The 15,747-nt window shown below is 57.3% G+C and overlaps 3 protein-coding genes across 8 annotated transcripts in view; 1 reads left to right on the forward strand and 2 right to left on the reverse strand.

The window, feature by feature from the left end:
- The first annotated feature begins 652 nt into the window (after window positions 1-652).
- Window positions 653-2,465, forward strand: LOC108290230 (bone gamma-carboxyglutamate protein). The gene is made up of 4 exons (XM_017510005.2): window positions 653-1,503; window positions 1,742-1,780; window positions 1,943-2,012; window positions 2,185-2,465. The coding sequence occupies exons 1-4, from the start codon at window positions 1,440-1,442 to the stop codon at window positions 2,312-2,314; spliced, it is 303 nt and encodes a 100-aa protein (XP_017365494.1). The 5' UTR covers window positions 653-1,439; the 3' UTR covers window positions 2,315-2,465.
- Window positions 2,466-2,559: 94 nt separating this feature from the next.
- Window positions 2,560-8,006, reverse strand: PAQR6 (progestin and adipoQ receptor family member 6). Of its 4 annotated transcripts, none has more exons than XM_017509996.1 (8): window positions 7,164-8,006; window positions 5,881-5,956; window positions 5,309-5,436; window positions 4,968-5,173; window positions 4,716-4,842; window positions 4,264-4,360; window positions 3,885-4,035; window positions 2,560-3,531 (listed from the first exon to the last, which is right to left on the reverse strand). In XM_017509996.1, the coding sequence occupies exons 2-8, from the start codon at window positions 5,929-5,931 to the stop codon at window positions 3,257-3,259; spliced, it is 1,035 nt and encodes a 344-aa protein (XP_017365485.1). In that variant the 5' UTR covers window positions 5,932-5,956; window positions 7,164-8,006; the 3' UTR covers window positions 2,560-3,256. The 4 variants fall into 4 exon arrangements, with proteins under 4 accessions (XP_017365485.1, XP_017365486.1, XP_017365483.2 ...); XM_017509997.1 differs by having other exon boundaries at window positions 7,113-8,006; XM_017509994.2 differs by lacking the exon at window positions 7,164-8,006 and adding an exon at window positions 6,548-6,660.
- Window positions 8,007-8,134: 128 nt separating this feature from the next.
- The window catches only part of SMG5 (SMG5 nonsense mediated mRNA decay factor), a 44,918-nt gene continuing 37,305 nt past the window's right edge, over window positions 8,135-15,747 (reverse strand). For all 3 annotated transcript variants that reach the window (XM_017509989.2, XM_017509988.2, XM_017509987.2), the window contains exons 17-22: window positions 12,351-12,410; window positions 11,821-11,980; window positions 11,303-11,393; window positions 10,300-10,374; window positions 9,769-9,907; window positions 8,135-9,583 (exon numbers count right to left, since the gene is read on the reverse strand). In XM_017509989.2, coding sequence (XP_017365478.1) covers window positions 9,500-9,583; window positions 9,769-9,907; window positions 10,300-10,374; window positions 11,303-11,393; window positions 11,821-11,980; window positions 12,351-12,410 — 609 coding nt within the window. In that variant the 3' untranslated portion in view covers window positions 8,135-9,499. The remainder of the gene's footprint in view (window positions 9,584-9,768; window positions 9,908-10,299; window positions 10,375-11,302; window positions 11,394-11,820; window positions 11,981-12,350; window positions 12,411-15,747) is intronic.

A 15,747-nucleotide genomic window follows, 5' to 3' on the forward strand; every position in this document is an offset into this window, starting at 1 on the left:
TCAAAAAAAAAAAAAAAAATCCCTGGGCGTGTTGTTTCTCTTGCTTCTTCCACTACACTCTTCTTCAGCCAGGGCAGCCAAAGGCAGGGCGCTTCCCGGATCGACCAGGGGGAAAGGGGTTGGGTGTGGCTGGGGGCAGAACTTTTCCCTAGTGAGGGTCTTGGTGAGGTCTGCCGGAGGCACACTGGGGACACAGGAGAGCATCAGGTGGCCGCCGCTTCCCACCTCCCTCCTATAAACGGACTCAGCTCCGTCTCCCTCTGTTCGCCTTGTCACTATGGAGCTGTGGCATTCAAGCATCCAGACGCCCTGCTCCTGTCAGGCCTGCCCTGGCAGGTGCTCTGTTTATTTGTCAGGTTGGGCAGCCGGTCTCACGCCCTGGTTGGTGGGCAGATGAGTGAGGATGCAGGTTAGACAGGGGAAGGTGCCAGGTCACTCCTCCCTCTTGGGCTGACCTGAGGCAGTGGAGGGGTTTTCAGGCTGGAATGTTGTGTCCCGTAGAGGACGCGCCTTCCTGTCACTTATAGGAGTGTTGCAGGAGGGCAGGTCCCTCCCCAGGGTAGTTAACACTGTGGAGGCTGCAGGGGCAGGAGGAGAATCGGGGGGCGGGGGTGGTCAGGAGGGTGGAGGCACGCTCCATCTCTGTGCTCCTCATGGGCCCTGCCGCCCTGCCTGCTAAGGGCATGGGGAAGGGGTTCCTACCTCAGTGAGTGCCCTGCCTCCCTGCCCTGTGCCTGTGTACCTGACAGTCATAGCCACCTGGTCTGTCCCAGAGATGAACCAGCCGACCTCATCTCCCGCCCGGCCCTACCTCCACTGGCTTTGGCTCTTGTCCCTGTGCTGCCTGACCCTTTCTCCTGTCTGGAGCCCTTGAGCTGCACCCACAGCAGGCTGCCTTTGGCATCTCATGGGGTGAAAGAGGGCACTGCGAGGCATTCCCTCCCTGGGTTTGGCTTCTGCCCACGGACCGATGGTAGAAATCACAGTGTTAGACAGCTGGAGCCCAGCTCTGCTTGAACCTATTTTAGGTCTCTGAGCCCCTCTTCCTCTCTAGACTCTCCCTAGAGCTCAGCCAGTGCTCCACCTGAGGCTGGGGGTCTCCGAGGAAGACTGAGTCAGGGTTGGGGGTCTGGGGCTGCCCCCTGGGGAAGGGGCCAGAGGCAGTGTTGAGAACCGGGAGGTCTCTGATTGTGGCTCACCCTCCATCACTCCTAGAAGCTCTTGGCCCAGCAGCCACAGCTCCCAACCACAACATCCGTTGGGGTTTGGCCTACGGAGCTAGGGCGGATGACCCCCAAATAGCCCTGGCAGATTCCCCCTAGACCCACCCACACCATGGTCAGGCGTGCCCCTCCTCATCTCCGGGGCATGGCCCAGAGGGTATAAACAGTGCTGGAGAGGGCAGGCCAGCCGAGCCCTGAGCAGCAGCTGGAGACGCCATGAGAGCCCTCACACTCCTCCCCGCGCTGGCCCTGGCCGCACTTTGCATCGCTGGCCAGGCAGGTGAGTGTCCCCACCTCCCCTCAGGCTGCACTGCAGTGGGGGCTGAGGGGTATACCACGGCCGACCTCTTCTCACCCCTTCGCTGGCAGTCCCTGTTGTAGGCTCAGGCCATTTCTCCTAGCTCTGCCCTTGCAGAGGGAGAGGAGGGAAGAACACGCTGCCTGAGACGCAGGGGAAGGAAGATGAGGGCCCTAGGGGTGAGCGGGGTCCAAAGGAACTGTGCTCCCTTCCTTTGCAGGTGCAAAGCCCAGCGGAGTGGAGTCCAGCAAAGGTGCAGGTATGAGGATGGGCCCGGCAGGGGCTCCTGGACCCTCCCCTCTCACCCTGGTCCCTCAGTCTCATTCACCCACTCCTGCAAGGCTGTCAGGAAGGCCACCCTGCTCCCTACCTTGTCCTCCCAAACCCAGAGCCACCTGATGCGTGCCCCTTTGCTCCACAGCCTTTGTGTCCAAGCAGGAGGGCAGCGAGGTGGTGAAGAGACCCAGGCGCTACCTGTATCAATGGCTGGGGTGAGAGAAAAGGCAGTGCTGGGCCATGGGGGAACTACAGCAGGGGGTGGCCTCTGGGCCGCGATGGGGGTACAGGCAGCCTGCCCTGGCGGGGACCCTGGAGCCCCATGTATAGTGAGAAGAGGGATGGGCATTTGCACAGGGGCTGATGCCACCATTTCGGGTGTCTCAGAGTCCCAGCCCCTTACCCGGATCCCCTGGAGCCCAGGAGGGAGGTGTGTGAGCTCAACCCGGACTGTGATGAGCTGGCTGACCACATCGGCTTCCAGGAGGCCTATCGGCGCTTCTACGGCCCAGTCTAGAGTGTTGCCCTGCTGGCCCAGCCGGTGACCCCAGCTCTGCTCCTCTCCAGGCCCCCTTCTTCCCCTCCCCCTTGCCCTGACCACCCGGCCCTGGAGATGTGGGGTCCCCATCATCCCAGCTGCTCCCAAATAAACTCCAGAAGAGGAATCCGAGGGCCTGTGAATCTGTCCAGTTTATGGAGTGTGGGAGGGAGGTGTCGGGAGGACGGGGGTGAGGAGGTTTTACCTTCTTCACATCTACAAAGTGCTTTCCAAAGTTTTATTTTATTTTTTTATTTGTTCCAGAAGTCATTGAAGGTGGCCTCCTAGGATGCCTAGGAAGTCTAACTAGAAAGCCCCCTCTAGCCCAGCACCCTCCTCCCCACACCTCAGTCCACTGAACCATCCATGATGCACCCAGATAGGCCCACCCCCAAAAGCCTGGTCACCTGGAGTACACAGTTGTGTCCAGGACAGCTCATCTCCATAGGTAAACAGCTGCTGGCAAACTGGCATGACCTGGCTTGCAGGGCCGGGGGCCAAGTGTGTTTCCTCCCCGCCTGGTTAGCAAGAAGCATTCAGGGTAGCCCGAGGTTAGTTGTGTTAGTTCTTCCCTGTGCTGAGCAGAGACTTCCAGGAGCACCAGAAACGGAGCCAGACAAAACGGCCCCCACACTCCCCGCCCCAACCTCTGACAGAGTAGGGGGGCATCTTCAGCCTGGACACGCGCCCGCCTCCCCTCTCAGACCCTCAGCACTTCCCTCAGTCCCATCAAGAGCCCCTCGTGGTCCCTCACACACTCTGCCAGTCCCCCCAGACACTCCTCCTCTCCTCTGCCCTCTGTCCTCTGCCCTCTCTCCTCAGCCACCGTTGGTTCCAGGCTGAGATGCGTCCCTACCTGATGAGGCCTGGGTCTGGGCTCCTCCCCAGCACTGGGGCCTGGCCTCTGCCCCCTCCAGGGCCTCACTGTTGTTTGGCCTGGGTACCCCCCTCCAGTGGGCTACCCTGCAACAGAGGGCATGTACTAGGGGCCCGAAGCAGGGAGGCTGTGAACGCAGCAATGATGAGTACGTTCCCGGCTACCACCAAGAGCAGCGTGGCCACTGTGCCCGCCAGGCCCAGTGCGGCTTCCTGTGTGGCCAGCCAGGCTCTGCGAGATCCCATATCAGCCAGCACTGCCTCCAGCTGGAAGTGGGTGCCCAGCACTGCACAGATGTGGAATAGCTGGTGGCTGTGGCCTGTGGAGATGATGGGCAGGTCAGAGCCACACCTTTCCCAGGGCAAGTCACCCAGTCCACTGGGCCTGCTCCTCCCCTATAAATTCCCAGAGGGACTGACAGGAGTGAATGAGCGTTTGTGCGTGCGGCCCCCAGCACACAGGCTATTAGTTTTGCTACCTGAGAAGTAGCAGGTGGAGGACCCTGAGGACTCTTCCGGTGATGCTCACTTGTTATAGCAAGACAGGGAAGTCCCTCCTGTAATCTGCCTCCATGCTGGGGCTGTGATACCCATTTACCCAGTTCATTCTGTGCTCTGGGAAGCCATCAGCAGCTCCTGCCCTTTCCCGGGCTGGGCCAGGCATTGCTCTCACCAATGTAGTCAAAGCGTCCTGGTGCCAGCCTTTCAGGCAGGTGGGAGGCGAAGAGGAAGCCAGTGAGCAGTGCGCAGAAGAGGTGGTAGCCGTGGCTGGTGCTCAGGGCCTCCTGCCCACAGCTGTGGCCCCTGCCCCAGCACAGCCCGAGCTAGCAGAGGAAAAGAAAGGCTGGTGGGGAGGGCTCGGGAGCAGAAATACGGGGTGTGTCGGGGTCTGGTGAGGATGCAGAGCAGGTGGGCACAGCTAGGCGGGGTGCTGGGCCTGAAGAGAGGTGGCTGGGCTGAGGCAGGGACTGAGGGGGCAGGGCTGGACGTGGGCACCTTGAGGGTCAGGACAGGAAAGCAGGAGTCTGGGCAGGGGCCCCAGGCTACCTTACCCGATAGAAGAGAGGTAGGTTGTCGAACAGGAAGGGATAGGTGAAGGCTGCTGTGCGGAGGACCTTACTGAGCCCAGGGCTTTCCAGCTCCAGGAAACTGGGAGGTGGGAGGAAAAGGCTGGTCACCATCGCTGTGCTCAGGGTAGGGGTCAGAGAAAGGCAAGGGGTCCTTGGGCCAAGTTGGAATATCAGCGCAGCTTGCAGCTAAGAAAACCCTTAGGGCACATGACTTGCTGTGTAAAGGACCACATCTGTCTGTGGGGATAAAGACACCTGCCTTTTATGGTGGCTTGAGATTTAAAGGAGACAGCATGGGTGTGAGCATATAGGGCCTGACAGGAAGTCCTCAGTATGTGGTCCTGATGTCACCCATGCTGTTCAAGAGCAGTGAGGTGTGTCCTCTCCTGTGCCTCCGCCTTCCCCGTCCCCACTGGAGGGGCCTGGGAACCCACCGGGAGTAGCAGGAGAGGCCGGTGCACAGGAAGGAGTTGAGTGCGGCGGAGGGTACAAAGAACTGGTGCAGGGGGCCGTGCAACCAGGAGGCCGGCATGGAGTAGGCGGCGTAGGGGAAGGCGCAGCCTGCGGTGAGGTGGGGGCGTGCAGCTGAGGCCCGAGTGGCGCGCCCCTCCCTCCCGCATCCCAACCCTCGCCCCGCCCCGCCCCGGGACGCCCAGACCCAGCGCTCCCGCGCCTGCCCGGCTTACCCAGGCTGTAGAGGCTGAGTGCGCCGTAGTCCAGGAAGTAGCAGATGTGGCGCGCGCGGGGCGACATGGAGCTGAAGGTGTGCGCGCAGCACGACGCGAAGGGGTAGAGGCAGGCGGGCAGCAGGAAGACCAGCAGCGGCCAGTGGTATGGCTCCGCGCGGAAGCCGGGGCCGCCCGCCAGCGCCAGGAGCCGCCACAGGAAGTACCTGCGGCGGGCGCGTGCTCAGGCCGCCGCGGACCCCCGCGATTGCCGCTGCAGCCCGTGGGCCTGGACAGTCCCTGCCCGCCTGGGTACCCCCTTTGAGCTGAAGGTCGCGGACTGGGGCAGAGCCTCCCCTCACCAAGTGGGCAGGAAGTGAGTCCAGATGTTGACCGTCTCGTTGGTCATCTGGAAGGAGCTGAGGACACAGTCCAAAGCCGAGCTGGTGGGACGGCGGTAGCCAGACATGATGCCATCTTCCCAGAACACCTGGGATAGTGGTGGGAAAGGAGAGGAGTCACTGTGCCCGGACCCTCTCCCTCCATTTGAGATCCCTGGAAGCAGGGTCAAAGAGGATGGGCTGGAGATCAACCTGGCCCCCAAGCCAAATTAAATCTGATCTGATCTTACCACAGGTTCCAGTGCCCACAGATCAGATGGGAAACCGAAGAGGCCGACTGGGGCGGGGTGGGGTGGGGTGGGGTGGGGTGGGGCGGGGTGCAGCACACCGACAGGGCGCTCTGGGGAAGGGGACTCAGGATGGAGGGCCACAGCTTGTTCCTCAGAGAACAGAGGAAGAGTTTCACACTGGAATGGGAGGTTTGAGAGTTCGCCTGCAGGAGGGGCTGCCCCAGTAGATAAAAGAGAAGAATCTCTGCCCCAGTCAGTCCTCTAGGAGTGGGGGTTGGTGGGTCAGTGGGTGGAGCCCCTCACCCTGGGGACCTGGTGGACTCGAAGAAGTTGGGGCAGCTTGAGACTGAGCATGGTGGCCTGGTACCTCCACGTTGACCTGGAGACAGAGTGGGAGTAGGGGATCAGATATTTGTCCCCATCCACAGGCCCTTTCACCTGGGTTCAGCCCCAGGATGGGCTGCGTGTGTGGGAGGCACCTGGCACCCTCCCCTCCTGGAAATGCTTCCTTCAAGCCCGGGGAGGCTGGTCCAGCTTCCCCAGCCGTCCCACCTCTTAACTCCATCCCTGCCTGTGTCCTCCTTGGGGTATTCAGTCCCCACACTGAGGGGCTAGGCAGCCTCAGCCCAGCATGGAGTGGTGGGCCCTCCCAGCTAGGAGGCTGCCTCAAATAGCGATCCAGCCCCCCAGGCCCCAGTTTTTATCTCGGGAAGAATCCTGACTTGAGGCCAGCACAGAGACAGCCCGAGTAGTACACCCCGCCCCACCAGAATGCACTTCAGCCCACAGCGCCGGTCTGAGCACAGATTCTAAGCTTGGCACTCAGAAAGAATCCCTGGAGAAGCCAGATGCCGTCAGGTGGGACAAGGAGTTAGAAGATGCCTGGCTTTTCTCTGAGGACTACACTTGGGCCTCGGCAGTGTTTTGGGGTCCCTGCCCCTTCTAAGCCCCCTATCCCTGAGCCCCAGACCTGTGCGCTGCCTCCGGGCGGCCGTGGCTCTGCTGCCCCACCTGCCTCTCCTGGCACATTCCTTGGCACAAGTGGAGGGGCTGGGCCAGCTGGGCAGGCGGAGCTGCCCCAGGAGGAGGAATAGGACACTCCCCCAGGCTAAAACTTTGCAGCAACTCCATAGCCTAGCCCCTCCTCTTCCTGCCACCAGCTTTGCGCATCCGTGTTTGTGTCGCATGCACTCTGGGGCTTGCACCAGCAGTCACTCCCCCAGCCTCTGCCCCTGAGATGGGTGCTGCGGACCCTACTGGACACAAAGCAGACTTGGCCCTAGTCCCTGCACCCCAGCAGAACAAAGATGGATGAGGGCCTCCCAGGGTATCCCTTGTCTGCTCTCACAAGTGGGATGGGGGATGTCTCCCCTACCCAGAGTGCTGCCCATCTATCTGGAGGAGTGAGAAATTCGCTGAGGTCTAGCTTCCCTCACGGTGCCTTTCTTTAGCAGTAGGGTTTGGAGAGCTCCGGAGTGGGGCGTGTGCAGTTGCTATGGAAATGGGGGAGGGACAGCTGGAGCAAGGTGCTTTACCTCTATTTCCCCAGGAGAGGTGGTATCAGAGCCCCAGGTGAGCTTCCTTACCCAGAGCTTGGTGGGTGCTCCTAAGCTGATGGGTCAGCAGGCCCAGGGCTCCACGGGCGGAGTCCAAGGCTGCTGCCAGCCAGGCTGATGAAGGAGAGTGGCCGGGCAGGCGGGCCAGGCCTGGGCGGGGAGTGGGGAGACAAAGGGGAGCCAGGGAACAATCCCAGCCTTGTCCAGCCTCCAGGGAGCAGCACAGGGTGGCCCAGCCCCATTAGCAGGCAGCTCACTCCGCTGCCTGCACACAGCCAGCTCCTCCAGCATGACCTAAACTCCCTGTGCTCAGGCCGGCTAGAACAGGCTAGGGGCCCAAGCCAGAACGTGGCCATGGTGCTGTAGAGTCCACCCAGAGAGGTGTTCCCCTGTTCTAGGTTCTCCCAGCAGCTGAGGACAGCTCTGCCTTAGGCTGGCAGAGGAACCCAAATCCCCGAATTCTGACCAGATTTCAGAAGCCATCTCTCACCATGCCTTGCTGCCTCAGCATGTGGTGCTGGGTAAGGCTCAGAGCCAACTGCCTTTGATAAATGTTGGTTCTATTACGGGACATTTGCCAAGCTTATCACCTCCCCATCCCCACCCTGAATACAATTTGAGGTGCCAATCCTTGCAGGACAGGCACTTGAGGACTCAGGCTGATTTCAAGGCTCACCTCCCCAGCCCCTTGAGGAAGAGACAGTGGGGGGGGGGGGGTAGGGGATCAGATATCAGGTATCATTCCTTCTCCTGGTGACAGCAAACCAAATGCAGGCAGCGGTATTTGCTGGCAAGAGATTTCCACCTATCGCCCTTGCAAAGGCATGCCTCAGTCGACAGTGTCTACCATAAAAGCATCTCCAGGGCTCTCACTCAAATTGCCTGCTTGTTGTTCTGTTCCATCCACTTCAAAGAAGTCTTTCCACGGTGCATTTCAGGATGCCCTCTTCAATGTCCCACCTCCCAATAAAACTTCCGTAGAGAGGCACGAGGAGACAGGGTTGGGCTTGGGGGTTTATTAAGTGATGCTTTAGTCTCAGTCTCTGCCAGCAACTGTTGGTGGGGTGACCTCACTCACCCCAGGATTTCCCAGACTTGCTGTTTTAGAGGAAAGAGGCAGGAAGCCAGCTATCCTCCAAGCCACAGCTTGGGAAGGCAGGCTAGTACTGGGGTGGGGGCAGCAGAGCTGAGACCCTCCAACCCCAGCCGCCAGCCTGTACTACCCTCCCAGCCTGAGGGGGAGGAGCTGAGGCAACCCTGGCCACAGCCTCCCACACATGACCCTGCTCTTGGTGCGCCGTTCACTGCCCTGAGCTATTCATGATCTCTGCTCCCACATATTCACCTCGACACTCCCGAAGCCAGCCCCACACCCAGCGCCTCCAAGTCTTTAGTCCTGGGGAGGGCAAAAGGGGGGACAGGGGACCCCTGACTGAGCAGTTTCAAGGGGCCTCTTCTTTCTGCTGCCCACTGAATGCCAGCCCCTTGTCTTCAGCCCTCCCGTAGACAGGAAGCAGGGCGTGGCGTCAGACTGCACCCCCTTTCTTCTCCGTCATCCCATTCTGCCCTAGCACAGCAGCCAGGAGAACAAGCACAGCGCCTGTAGGACTGGTAGGCACGGGAGCCCACGCTGGCACAGGCCAGACTGCCTGCAGCCCTAGGTGGGGCCTGCTCCCTGCCCTGGAAGCTAGACAGAGGAAGACAGAAAGCAGAAGTGGGGCAGTGGGATGTATGGCCCCTGTGGCAGGAGGAGCACACGAACCCTGACCCTGCAACTCGGTGCAGGCCACTCCAGGCCTCGCTTCTGTAAGAGCCCGTGGCTGGCTCCAGAGCTGCCCGGCCCCCATAAAGGGGGCTGAAAGGAGTATGGGTGGTCCTTGAGGAGGGGAAGGGTCTGCAGAGAACCACGCAGACATCAGGTATTACCCAGCTCTTTCCCCAAGACCTGGAGGATCCAAACTTCTGGCCCCAACCACCCTGTATCTTGGGTGAGGAAGAAGGGCCCTCTTCTGCTGTTCCTTCCCCTCAGAGATCCAAGAACCCACTCCAGTGAAATGCAGGTACCCATGCCTGCCACCTGCCCCTGGAGACAGCAGGGGAGTTGAGGCAAGAAGGCTGGCCAGGGGCCCACAGGACTCTCCTGCTCTAAGCACTTTCCTCGCTTTCTTAACGTCTTGGCAACAAAGGGACCCCACCCTCCCAGCTGGCTCCTGGGCCCTCCCTGTAGCCTCTGAGCAGCTAGGCCTCCCTCCTGTGTGCGTGCATGAGTCTGCGTGTGGTGGGGTGACTGCAGGTGCTGGTCCTGGCTGCCAGGGAGGGCAGGAGAGATCTGGAGTCAGCCCCACTGCAGGGCCTGGGGGTCAGTCTCAACCAATCTCCTTCCACTGCTTGTAGAAGTCCAGAACATTCTTGATGTCCACGCTGGCATGGGCAGCGGCCTGCAGGGCTGCCTGTGGAAGGGGAGGAGGAAAGATGGAGAGGGCCTGACCTCCCGAACTGAGGAGCAAGTCGTTGAGGGGCTGGGGAAGGAGTGATGGGAGAGAAAAGGGCAGCTATGTGGAGGGTCTGGGGACAGAATCTACTCTGGCACCTCGTCCCTATTCCACACCATCCCCCCACCTCACCCATGACCCACCTGCATGGGGCCTGAAAGCACGCTGGGGTTGTCCAGTGGAAGGCCTGTGATGATGGTCACCATGCCACTTGGGTCCTCCTCACCTGTCCCCTGGGCCACAGTCAGCTGTTTGCAGCTGTCCAGGATCTTATAGATAGTCCTGGGGATGGGAGGCAGAGGGGAAGATGGGTCACCACCCAGCATTAGCACAGCCCACCAGGGGACAGGGGCAGCTGGGGACTGGGAGGGCAGCGAGCAGCAGTGGGCCCTGGAGGCTGGCCCTGGAGGAGACACTATGGGGAGGAGGCAAAGGTGCACTGAAGGAATATACCAGCCTGAGCATCGCAAGGCCCGAAGAGGCTGCCCCATCTACAAAGCTCAGGTGCTGGGGCAACTTCGTACTCTCGAAAGGTGGGGCCTGCAGGAGGCCCTGGCAGGCTACGTGTGCAGCCTCAGAATTCTCCAGCCCTGCCCGTTCTCCCTGGGAATGTCTATGGAGGAGCAAGGCAGGTGGCCTGACTGAAGTTCTAGGGGTGAGGGTTGAAATGTTACCAGGCATCTGCATCCTGCCTCTTCAGCTTATGCCGCTCAAAGCTCTTTCCCACCTCTTTCTGGCAGCGAATGTACCTGCAAAGGAGACGTGTGAGTGGAAGTCAGCAGCAGAGGACAGGCAGGGTGCCTTACACAAAGCAGGCCGTTGTGGCTCTGTGGGCCTAGTTTTGCAGGCGGGGCAGGGAACACGTCTCTCCCACCACAGCTCTGTTTAGAACCATTTCCAAGTGGCTTCCTGGCTGCTGGGCGAGGCTCGCTCTTCCTCCTGATAACATCAATTCTTTGGTTCCTCCCAGGGGAGGATCTGAGAGGGGAGAATTAGCAGATGCTTTTCAACTCAGGGCTTCTGGAGACAAGGTCCAAACAATCAGGCCTTGTACAGCTTCCTGGCCAGGCAGAGCAGATGCAGAGGAGGGGGTGGGCCAGCTACCAGGGAGAGGGAAGCTTTCTCATTATTCCCTACACCCTCTGCCTAATCCTCCTCCGGTCCCCAAGGCCAGAAGAGCAGGCCTGCACCGGGCTGAGCACCTGCACATGCTGCCATCTGCTCATCCCTGGCTGGCTTCAGTCTCACCACTGCCTCAGGTCAGTGGGAAGGTGGGCAGCCCAGATGAAGGCCCTCACACTCTGAGAAACCTGATCACCTGTCCCACCCCAAAGCAGGAGAAACTCCCCCTGTAAAGAAATTCACAGTCTAATGTTGGGGGAGGGAAGTCTGCTCCCTTCTCCCCAGTGGGTGGTGATCACAGGCTTGCCCCAGAGGAAGAAGGACAGCAGCTCAGTGCTCCCCACAGGGCTCCTGGCTCCTTTGGTCACCTGTCATTTCGGCACCTACGACCTTGACTTCTAATGATCTCTGGTATCACTCCCCAGGCAGTGAGCAAACTGTGCGTAGCAACAGGTATGTATGTGTCTTACCCATAGGGAACAAGGGGCTTATAAGCATGTGTTGTCCAAAGATGGACCCAGGACTCAGCACAGGTCCCACCAGGCCTGCACTCACCTGTTTCCTTTTTTAAACTCTGCCTCCAGGTACCGAATCCCATCCCGGGCCCCTGGGTGTTCCTTCTTCAGCAAATCCAGGCCATCAATCACTGGTGAGCAAGGTGAGGGCAGGGAAGGACAAAACAGATAAGCTCAGACTGCTGTGACAAGAGGCTCTGGAGGAAGTATCTGAGCTCACCTCAGTACATCCTGCAGTCAAAGAAAGGACCCTGGCTTCCTAGAGGGCTCACAAAGTTCTCTGAAGATAGTGACCTTCTGACAGCAATATACTTGGAATTTACCAAGTACTTTCACATTGTATTCACTTCTATTTTCTGTTTCTCCCAAATATCTTGTGAGGCAGAATAGGGACTGTTATGTCCATTTCATGATGAAGTGACATGTTCACAAAGGTGGTAAGACTTGACCAAGGTCACTGTGTATAAATTGAGCCCCAAATAAGGGTCTCTTAATCCCAAGCCCAGAATCTCTTTTACCTACACTCTATCTGTCCCCTTACCTCTCCAATGTACTTACCCGTCCTTGGAATGATGACAATGAAGCGGCCACTGGTGGCCAGTTGGCGGATGACAGGGAGATGGTGGCAGAGGGCCTGGGTGTCAGGGACGAGGTAGGGAGACATAGCCGACTGGGCCCGGGGCTGCTGCAAGCTGCCCTCCAGCTGAGAGACCTCGAGCTGGTGAGAGAGGGCAGGGTGGGTACAGCTGCGGGGGACCCCTTCAGCCTGGGGTGGGGGAACAGTGGTCCTCAAGGTAGCTCTTATGGGGCTTCTCCTATTGCTAAGGGGATCAGGGGACCTTTCTACCAATGGCTTTGGGGAAAAAACAGACAGAAATTAGAGTTAAAGAGAAAGGGAGAGACAGAAGTGAAGGCAGAAAGGGGGCTGAGTGAAGAGTTGGTAGTAGGGAGGGTGAACTGGGAGAGGTGGAGGGACACAGCGGCAACAGAGCAGGAGGCCTAGAATGGAAGGGGGAAGACCTGCCAGTGGGGTTTAAGCAAAAGCTCTACCAAGTGCAGAAGAAGCACTTGGGCCCCTGATGTCCTACCTGAAGTCGTAGCTGAGCCATGTCTCTCATGAGCCTGTTCCGACGAGCTTCCTCCTGTGCCTATGAGGGGAAGACACGAGTTATTAGGAGTTAGGGTACACATGCCCTTCTCCGGTGATCAGGAAGACCAAGAGGATTTCCTGGGGTCTCAAACAGAGTGGCTTCATGTAAAGTCACTTTAAATGAGGGGAGGAGAGGCATGGAAGAAAAAATATTCTTCCGCTGCACTGTGAACAACCTCCATAACCAACCCAGTGCAGGTCATGACGTTCCAGGCCCTGCAGGGGAGGGGAGCAGACAGCCATGTGCATTGCCAAGCAGGACTTCACCTGGCTGTGCCTCAGGGTTCAATCTCTGCTCTTCTCAATCTGGTCTCCCCTCCCAGGAGATCCTACCTATGCACTCCCTCACCTTCTACCCCCATCTGCTTGCCAACATCTTCCACATCTGCAGATTCAGCCCAGGCCTGACCATCCTGAGCTCCAGATCCACACATCCAACTGCCTACTCAGCAGCCCAATCTGCTCCTCAAGAACCTGCTTCTCTTCCTCTAGTGTTCCCTGGCCTGGTAAATAAACTACAGTCTGCCCAACTCAGAAAGCTCAGGGTTGGCTTTGAATCTTCCCTCTCTCAGCCCCAGAAAGTATTAGCTTCCCCGTCCTGTCAACTGTGCCCCTAAACAGTATGCAAATCCTTCCACCTCCACTGTGAAGCCCTAGTCTAAGTCAACACCTCTCCTTGACTACTGGTCTCTGCCTCTAATTCAATCCCTTTTCTCCACCTGCAACCAAGGCAATCTTTTAAAAACCATGTGATGCCCATTACAGCCCTACCTAAAGTCTTCCGATGCCTTTCCTCTGTATTCTGGGTAAAGCCCAAATTCCTTAATATGGTCTAAAAGATGAAGTTATGGATGGGGACTTTATCCTGCAAGCTATGGGGAGCCAATGAAGACTCTTTTTTCTGCTTCTCTTTTGAGACAGGGTCTCAATCTGTCACGCAAGCTGGAGTGCAGTGACACGATTCCCGCTCATTGCAACCTCTGTCTCCCAGGCTCAAGTGATCTTCCTGCCTCAGCCCCTCAACTAGCTGGGACTACAGGCACATGCCACCATGCCTGGCTAATTTTTGTATTTTTTGTAGAGATGGTGTTTCACCACGTTGCCCAGGCTGGTCTCAAACTTCTGGGACTCAAGCAATCTGCCCACCTTGGCGTCTCAAAGTGCTGGGATTACCGGCATGAGCCATGGCACCCAGCCCACTGAAGACTCTTTGATAAGCAAAGTGGCATCATCAAAGTGGTGCTTTAAAATATTCATCTTGTCGGCCGGGAGCGGTGGCTCAAGCCTGTAATCCCAGCACTTTGGGAGGCCAAGGCAGGCAGATCACCTAAGGTCAGGAGTTGGAAACCAGCCTGGCCAACATGGCAAAACCCCGTCTCTACTAAAAATACAAAAATTAGCCAGACATGGTGGCAGGTGCCTGTAATCCCAGCTACTCAGGAGGCTGAGGCAGGAGAATTGCTTGAACCCAGAGGCAGAGGTTGCAGAGAGCCAAGATTGAGCCACTGTACTAAAGCCTGGGCAACAGAGTAGGACTCTATCTCAAAAAGTAAATAAAATATTCATCTTGGAGGCAGGCATAGTGGCTCATACATGTAATCCCAGCACTTTGGGAGGCTGAGGTGGGAGGATCACCCTAGATCAGGCGTTCGAGACCAGCCTGGCCAACATGGTGAAACCCCGTCTCTACTAAAAATACAAAAATTAGCCAGGTATGGTGGCTCGTGCCTGTAGTCCCAGCTTGGGAGGCTGTGGCATGAGAATTGCTTGAACCCAGAAGGTGGAGGTTGGAGTGAGCTCTGGAGTTTGGGACCAGTTTCAGCAACATAGCAAGATCCCATTTCTTTTCTACAAGATACACACACATAAATATATATGGCCAAACTTGGTGGTACACGCCTGTAGTCCTAACTACTCAGGAGGCTGAGGCAGGAGGATTGCCTGAGCCCAGGAGTTCAAGGCTGCAGTGAGCTATGGTTGTGCCACTGCACTTCAGCCTGGGTTGACAGAGCAAGACCCTGCCTCAAAAAAAAAAAAAAAAAAAAAATTCTCATTCTCATCATGAGACATCACACAAACCCAAACTGAAGGATACTATGAAATAACTGACCAGTACTCTTCAAAAGTGTCACATCAGGAAAGAAAAGGAAACACTGAGAACTGTCAGAGATTGCAGGAGACTAAGGATACGTGAAAATCAATCATACTGTGGATCCTGGACTGGATTACAGAAGAGAAAACAGACACTGGTGGGAACACTAGGGAAATATGAATAAAGTCTACAGTTGCAAGATCCACCCCCAACCCCTGCAGAGTGCTGCACAACAAAGAATTGTTCTGTCCAAAGTGCCAATAGTGTCCCCTTTGAGAAACAATGTGGTCAAATGAAAGAATGGAAGCAGAAGACCAGAGCCTAGGTAAGAGCCATTTTCCTTGAGGCAGGGTCTCATTGTCACCCAGGCTGGAGGGCAGTGACCAGATCTTGGCTGGCTGACTGCAGCTTAACCTCCTGGGACAGTCATTCTCTCACAGGCCCTATGGGCAAACTGGTAAGAAAGGGAGGCCCCATAGACAAACTTCCCCTCTTCCTACAGCAGAAATCAAGTCCACAGGTTGCTTTTAGGCTAAAATGGTAATTGTGAAACCCCATATTCAAGAGAGGGAGATGAGGGCACTTGTGTAAAATCCCCCCAACAGAACTAGTGCAGGTAAGTGGGATCCATCTAGACCCAAGAAGAAGGAGCTGTGCTAATCTGAGGCTCTGATCAGCATCACCAACCCAGCATTTCAAACAGATGCGGGCCGGGCCGAGCTGGGCGCGGTGGCTCATGCCTGTAATCCCAGCATTTTGGGAGGCCGAGGCAGGTGGATCACGACGTCAAGAGTTCGAGACCAGCTTGGCCAAGATATTGAAACCCTGTCTCTATTAAAAATACAAAAAAAATTAGCTGGGCGCAGTGGCATGTGCCTGTAATCCTCAGGAGGCTGAGGCAAGAGAATCACTTGAACCTGGGAGGCGGAGGTTGCAGTGAGCTGAGATGGCGCCACTGCACTCCAGCCTCTGTGACAGAGTAAAACTCTGTCTCAAAAAACAACAACAACAACAACAAACAGATGTGGGCCTACATGTTCCTCAGAGGGAAAGCCTACCTTTAGAGGTCCCATCAGCAGATCCTGCAGCCCCAGCAACTCCTAGTGCCCACTTGGCATAGAGAAAAGCTAAATCTCTAAAGCAGCAGCAAAGAGCCAGGATAAGAACTCCACAGTTTGTCCAACTCCAGAGCCCTGGCTCTACTACCGACTACACTTTTTGATCTTAGGAATGTTTCTTTGTC

The sequence above is a fragment of the Cebus imitator genome, unplaced genomic scaffold (genome assembly GCF_001604975.1).
Source record: "Cebus imitator isolate Cc_AM_T3 unplaced genomic scaffold, Cebus_imitator-1.0 Scaffold427, whole genome shotgun sequence".
Lineage (NCBI taxonomy): Eukaryota > Metazoa > Chordata > Mammalia > Primates > Cebidae > Cebus > Cebus imitator.

Bases quoted from the DNA above. Each gene is read 5' to 3' on its own strand.
- LOC108290230 (XM_017510005.2), top strand. From the start codon at position 1,440: ATGAGAGCCCTCACACTCCTCCCCGCGCTGGCCCTGGCCGCACTTTGC. The intron at 1,781-1,942 runs GTATGAGGATGG...TTTGCTCCACAG, and splicing joins GGAGTCCAGCAAAGGTGCAG to CCTTTGTGTCCAAGCAGGAG. The intron at 2,013-2,184 runs GTGAGAGAAAAG...CGGGTGTCTCAG, and splicing joins TACCTGTATCAATGGCTGGG to AGTCCCAGCCCCTTACCCGG.
- PAQR6 (XM_017509994.2), bottom strand. From the start codon at position 6,606: ATGTGCCAGGAGAGGCAGGTGGGGCAGCAGAGCCACGGCCGCCCGGAG. The intron at 5,437-5,880 runs GTGAGGGGCTCC...CCACTATCCCAG, and splicing joins GAGTCCACCAGGTCCCCAGG to GTGTTCTGGGAAGATGGCAT. The intron at 3,532-3,884 runs GTGAGAGCAATG...TCATCTCCACAG, and splicing joins AGGACGCTTTGACTACATTG to GCCACAGCCACCAGCTATTC.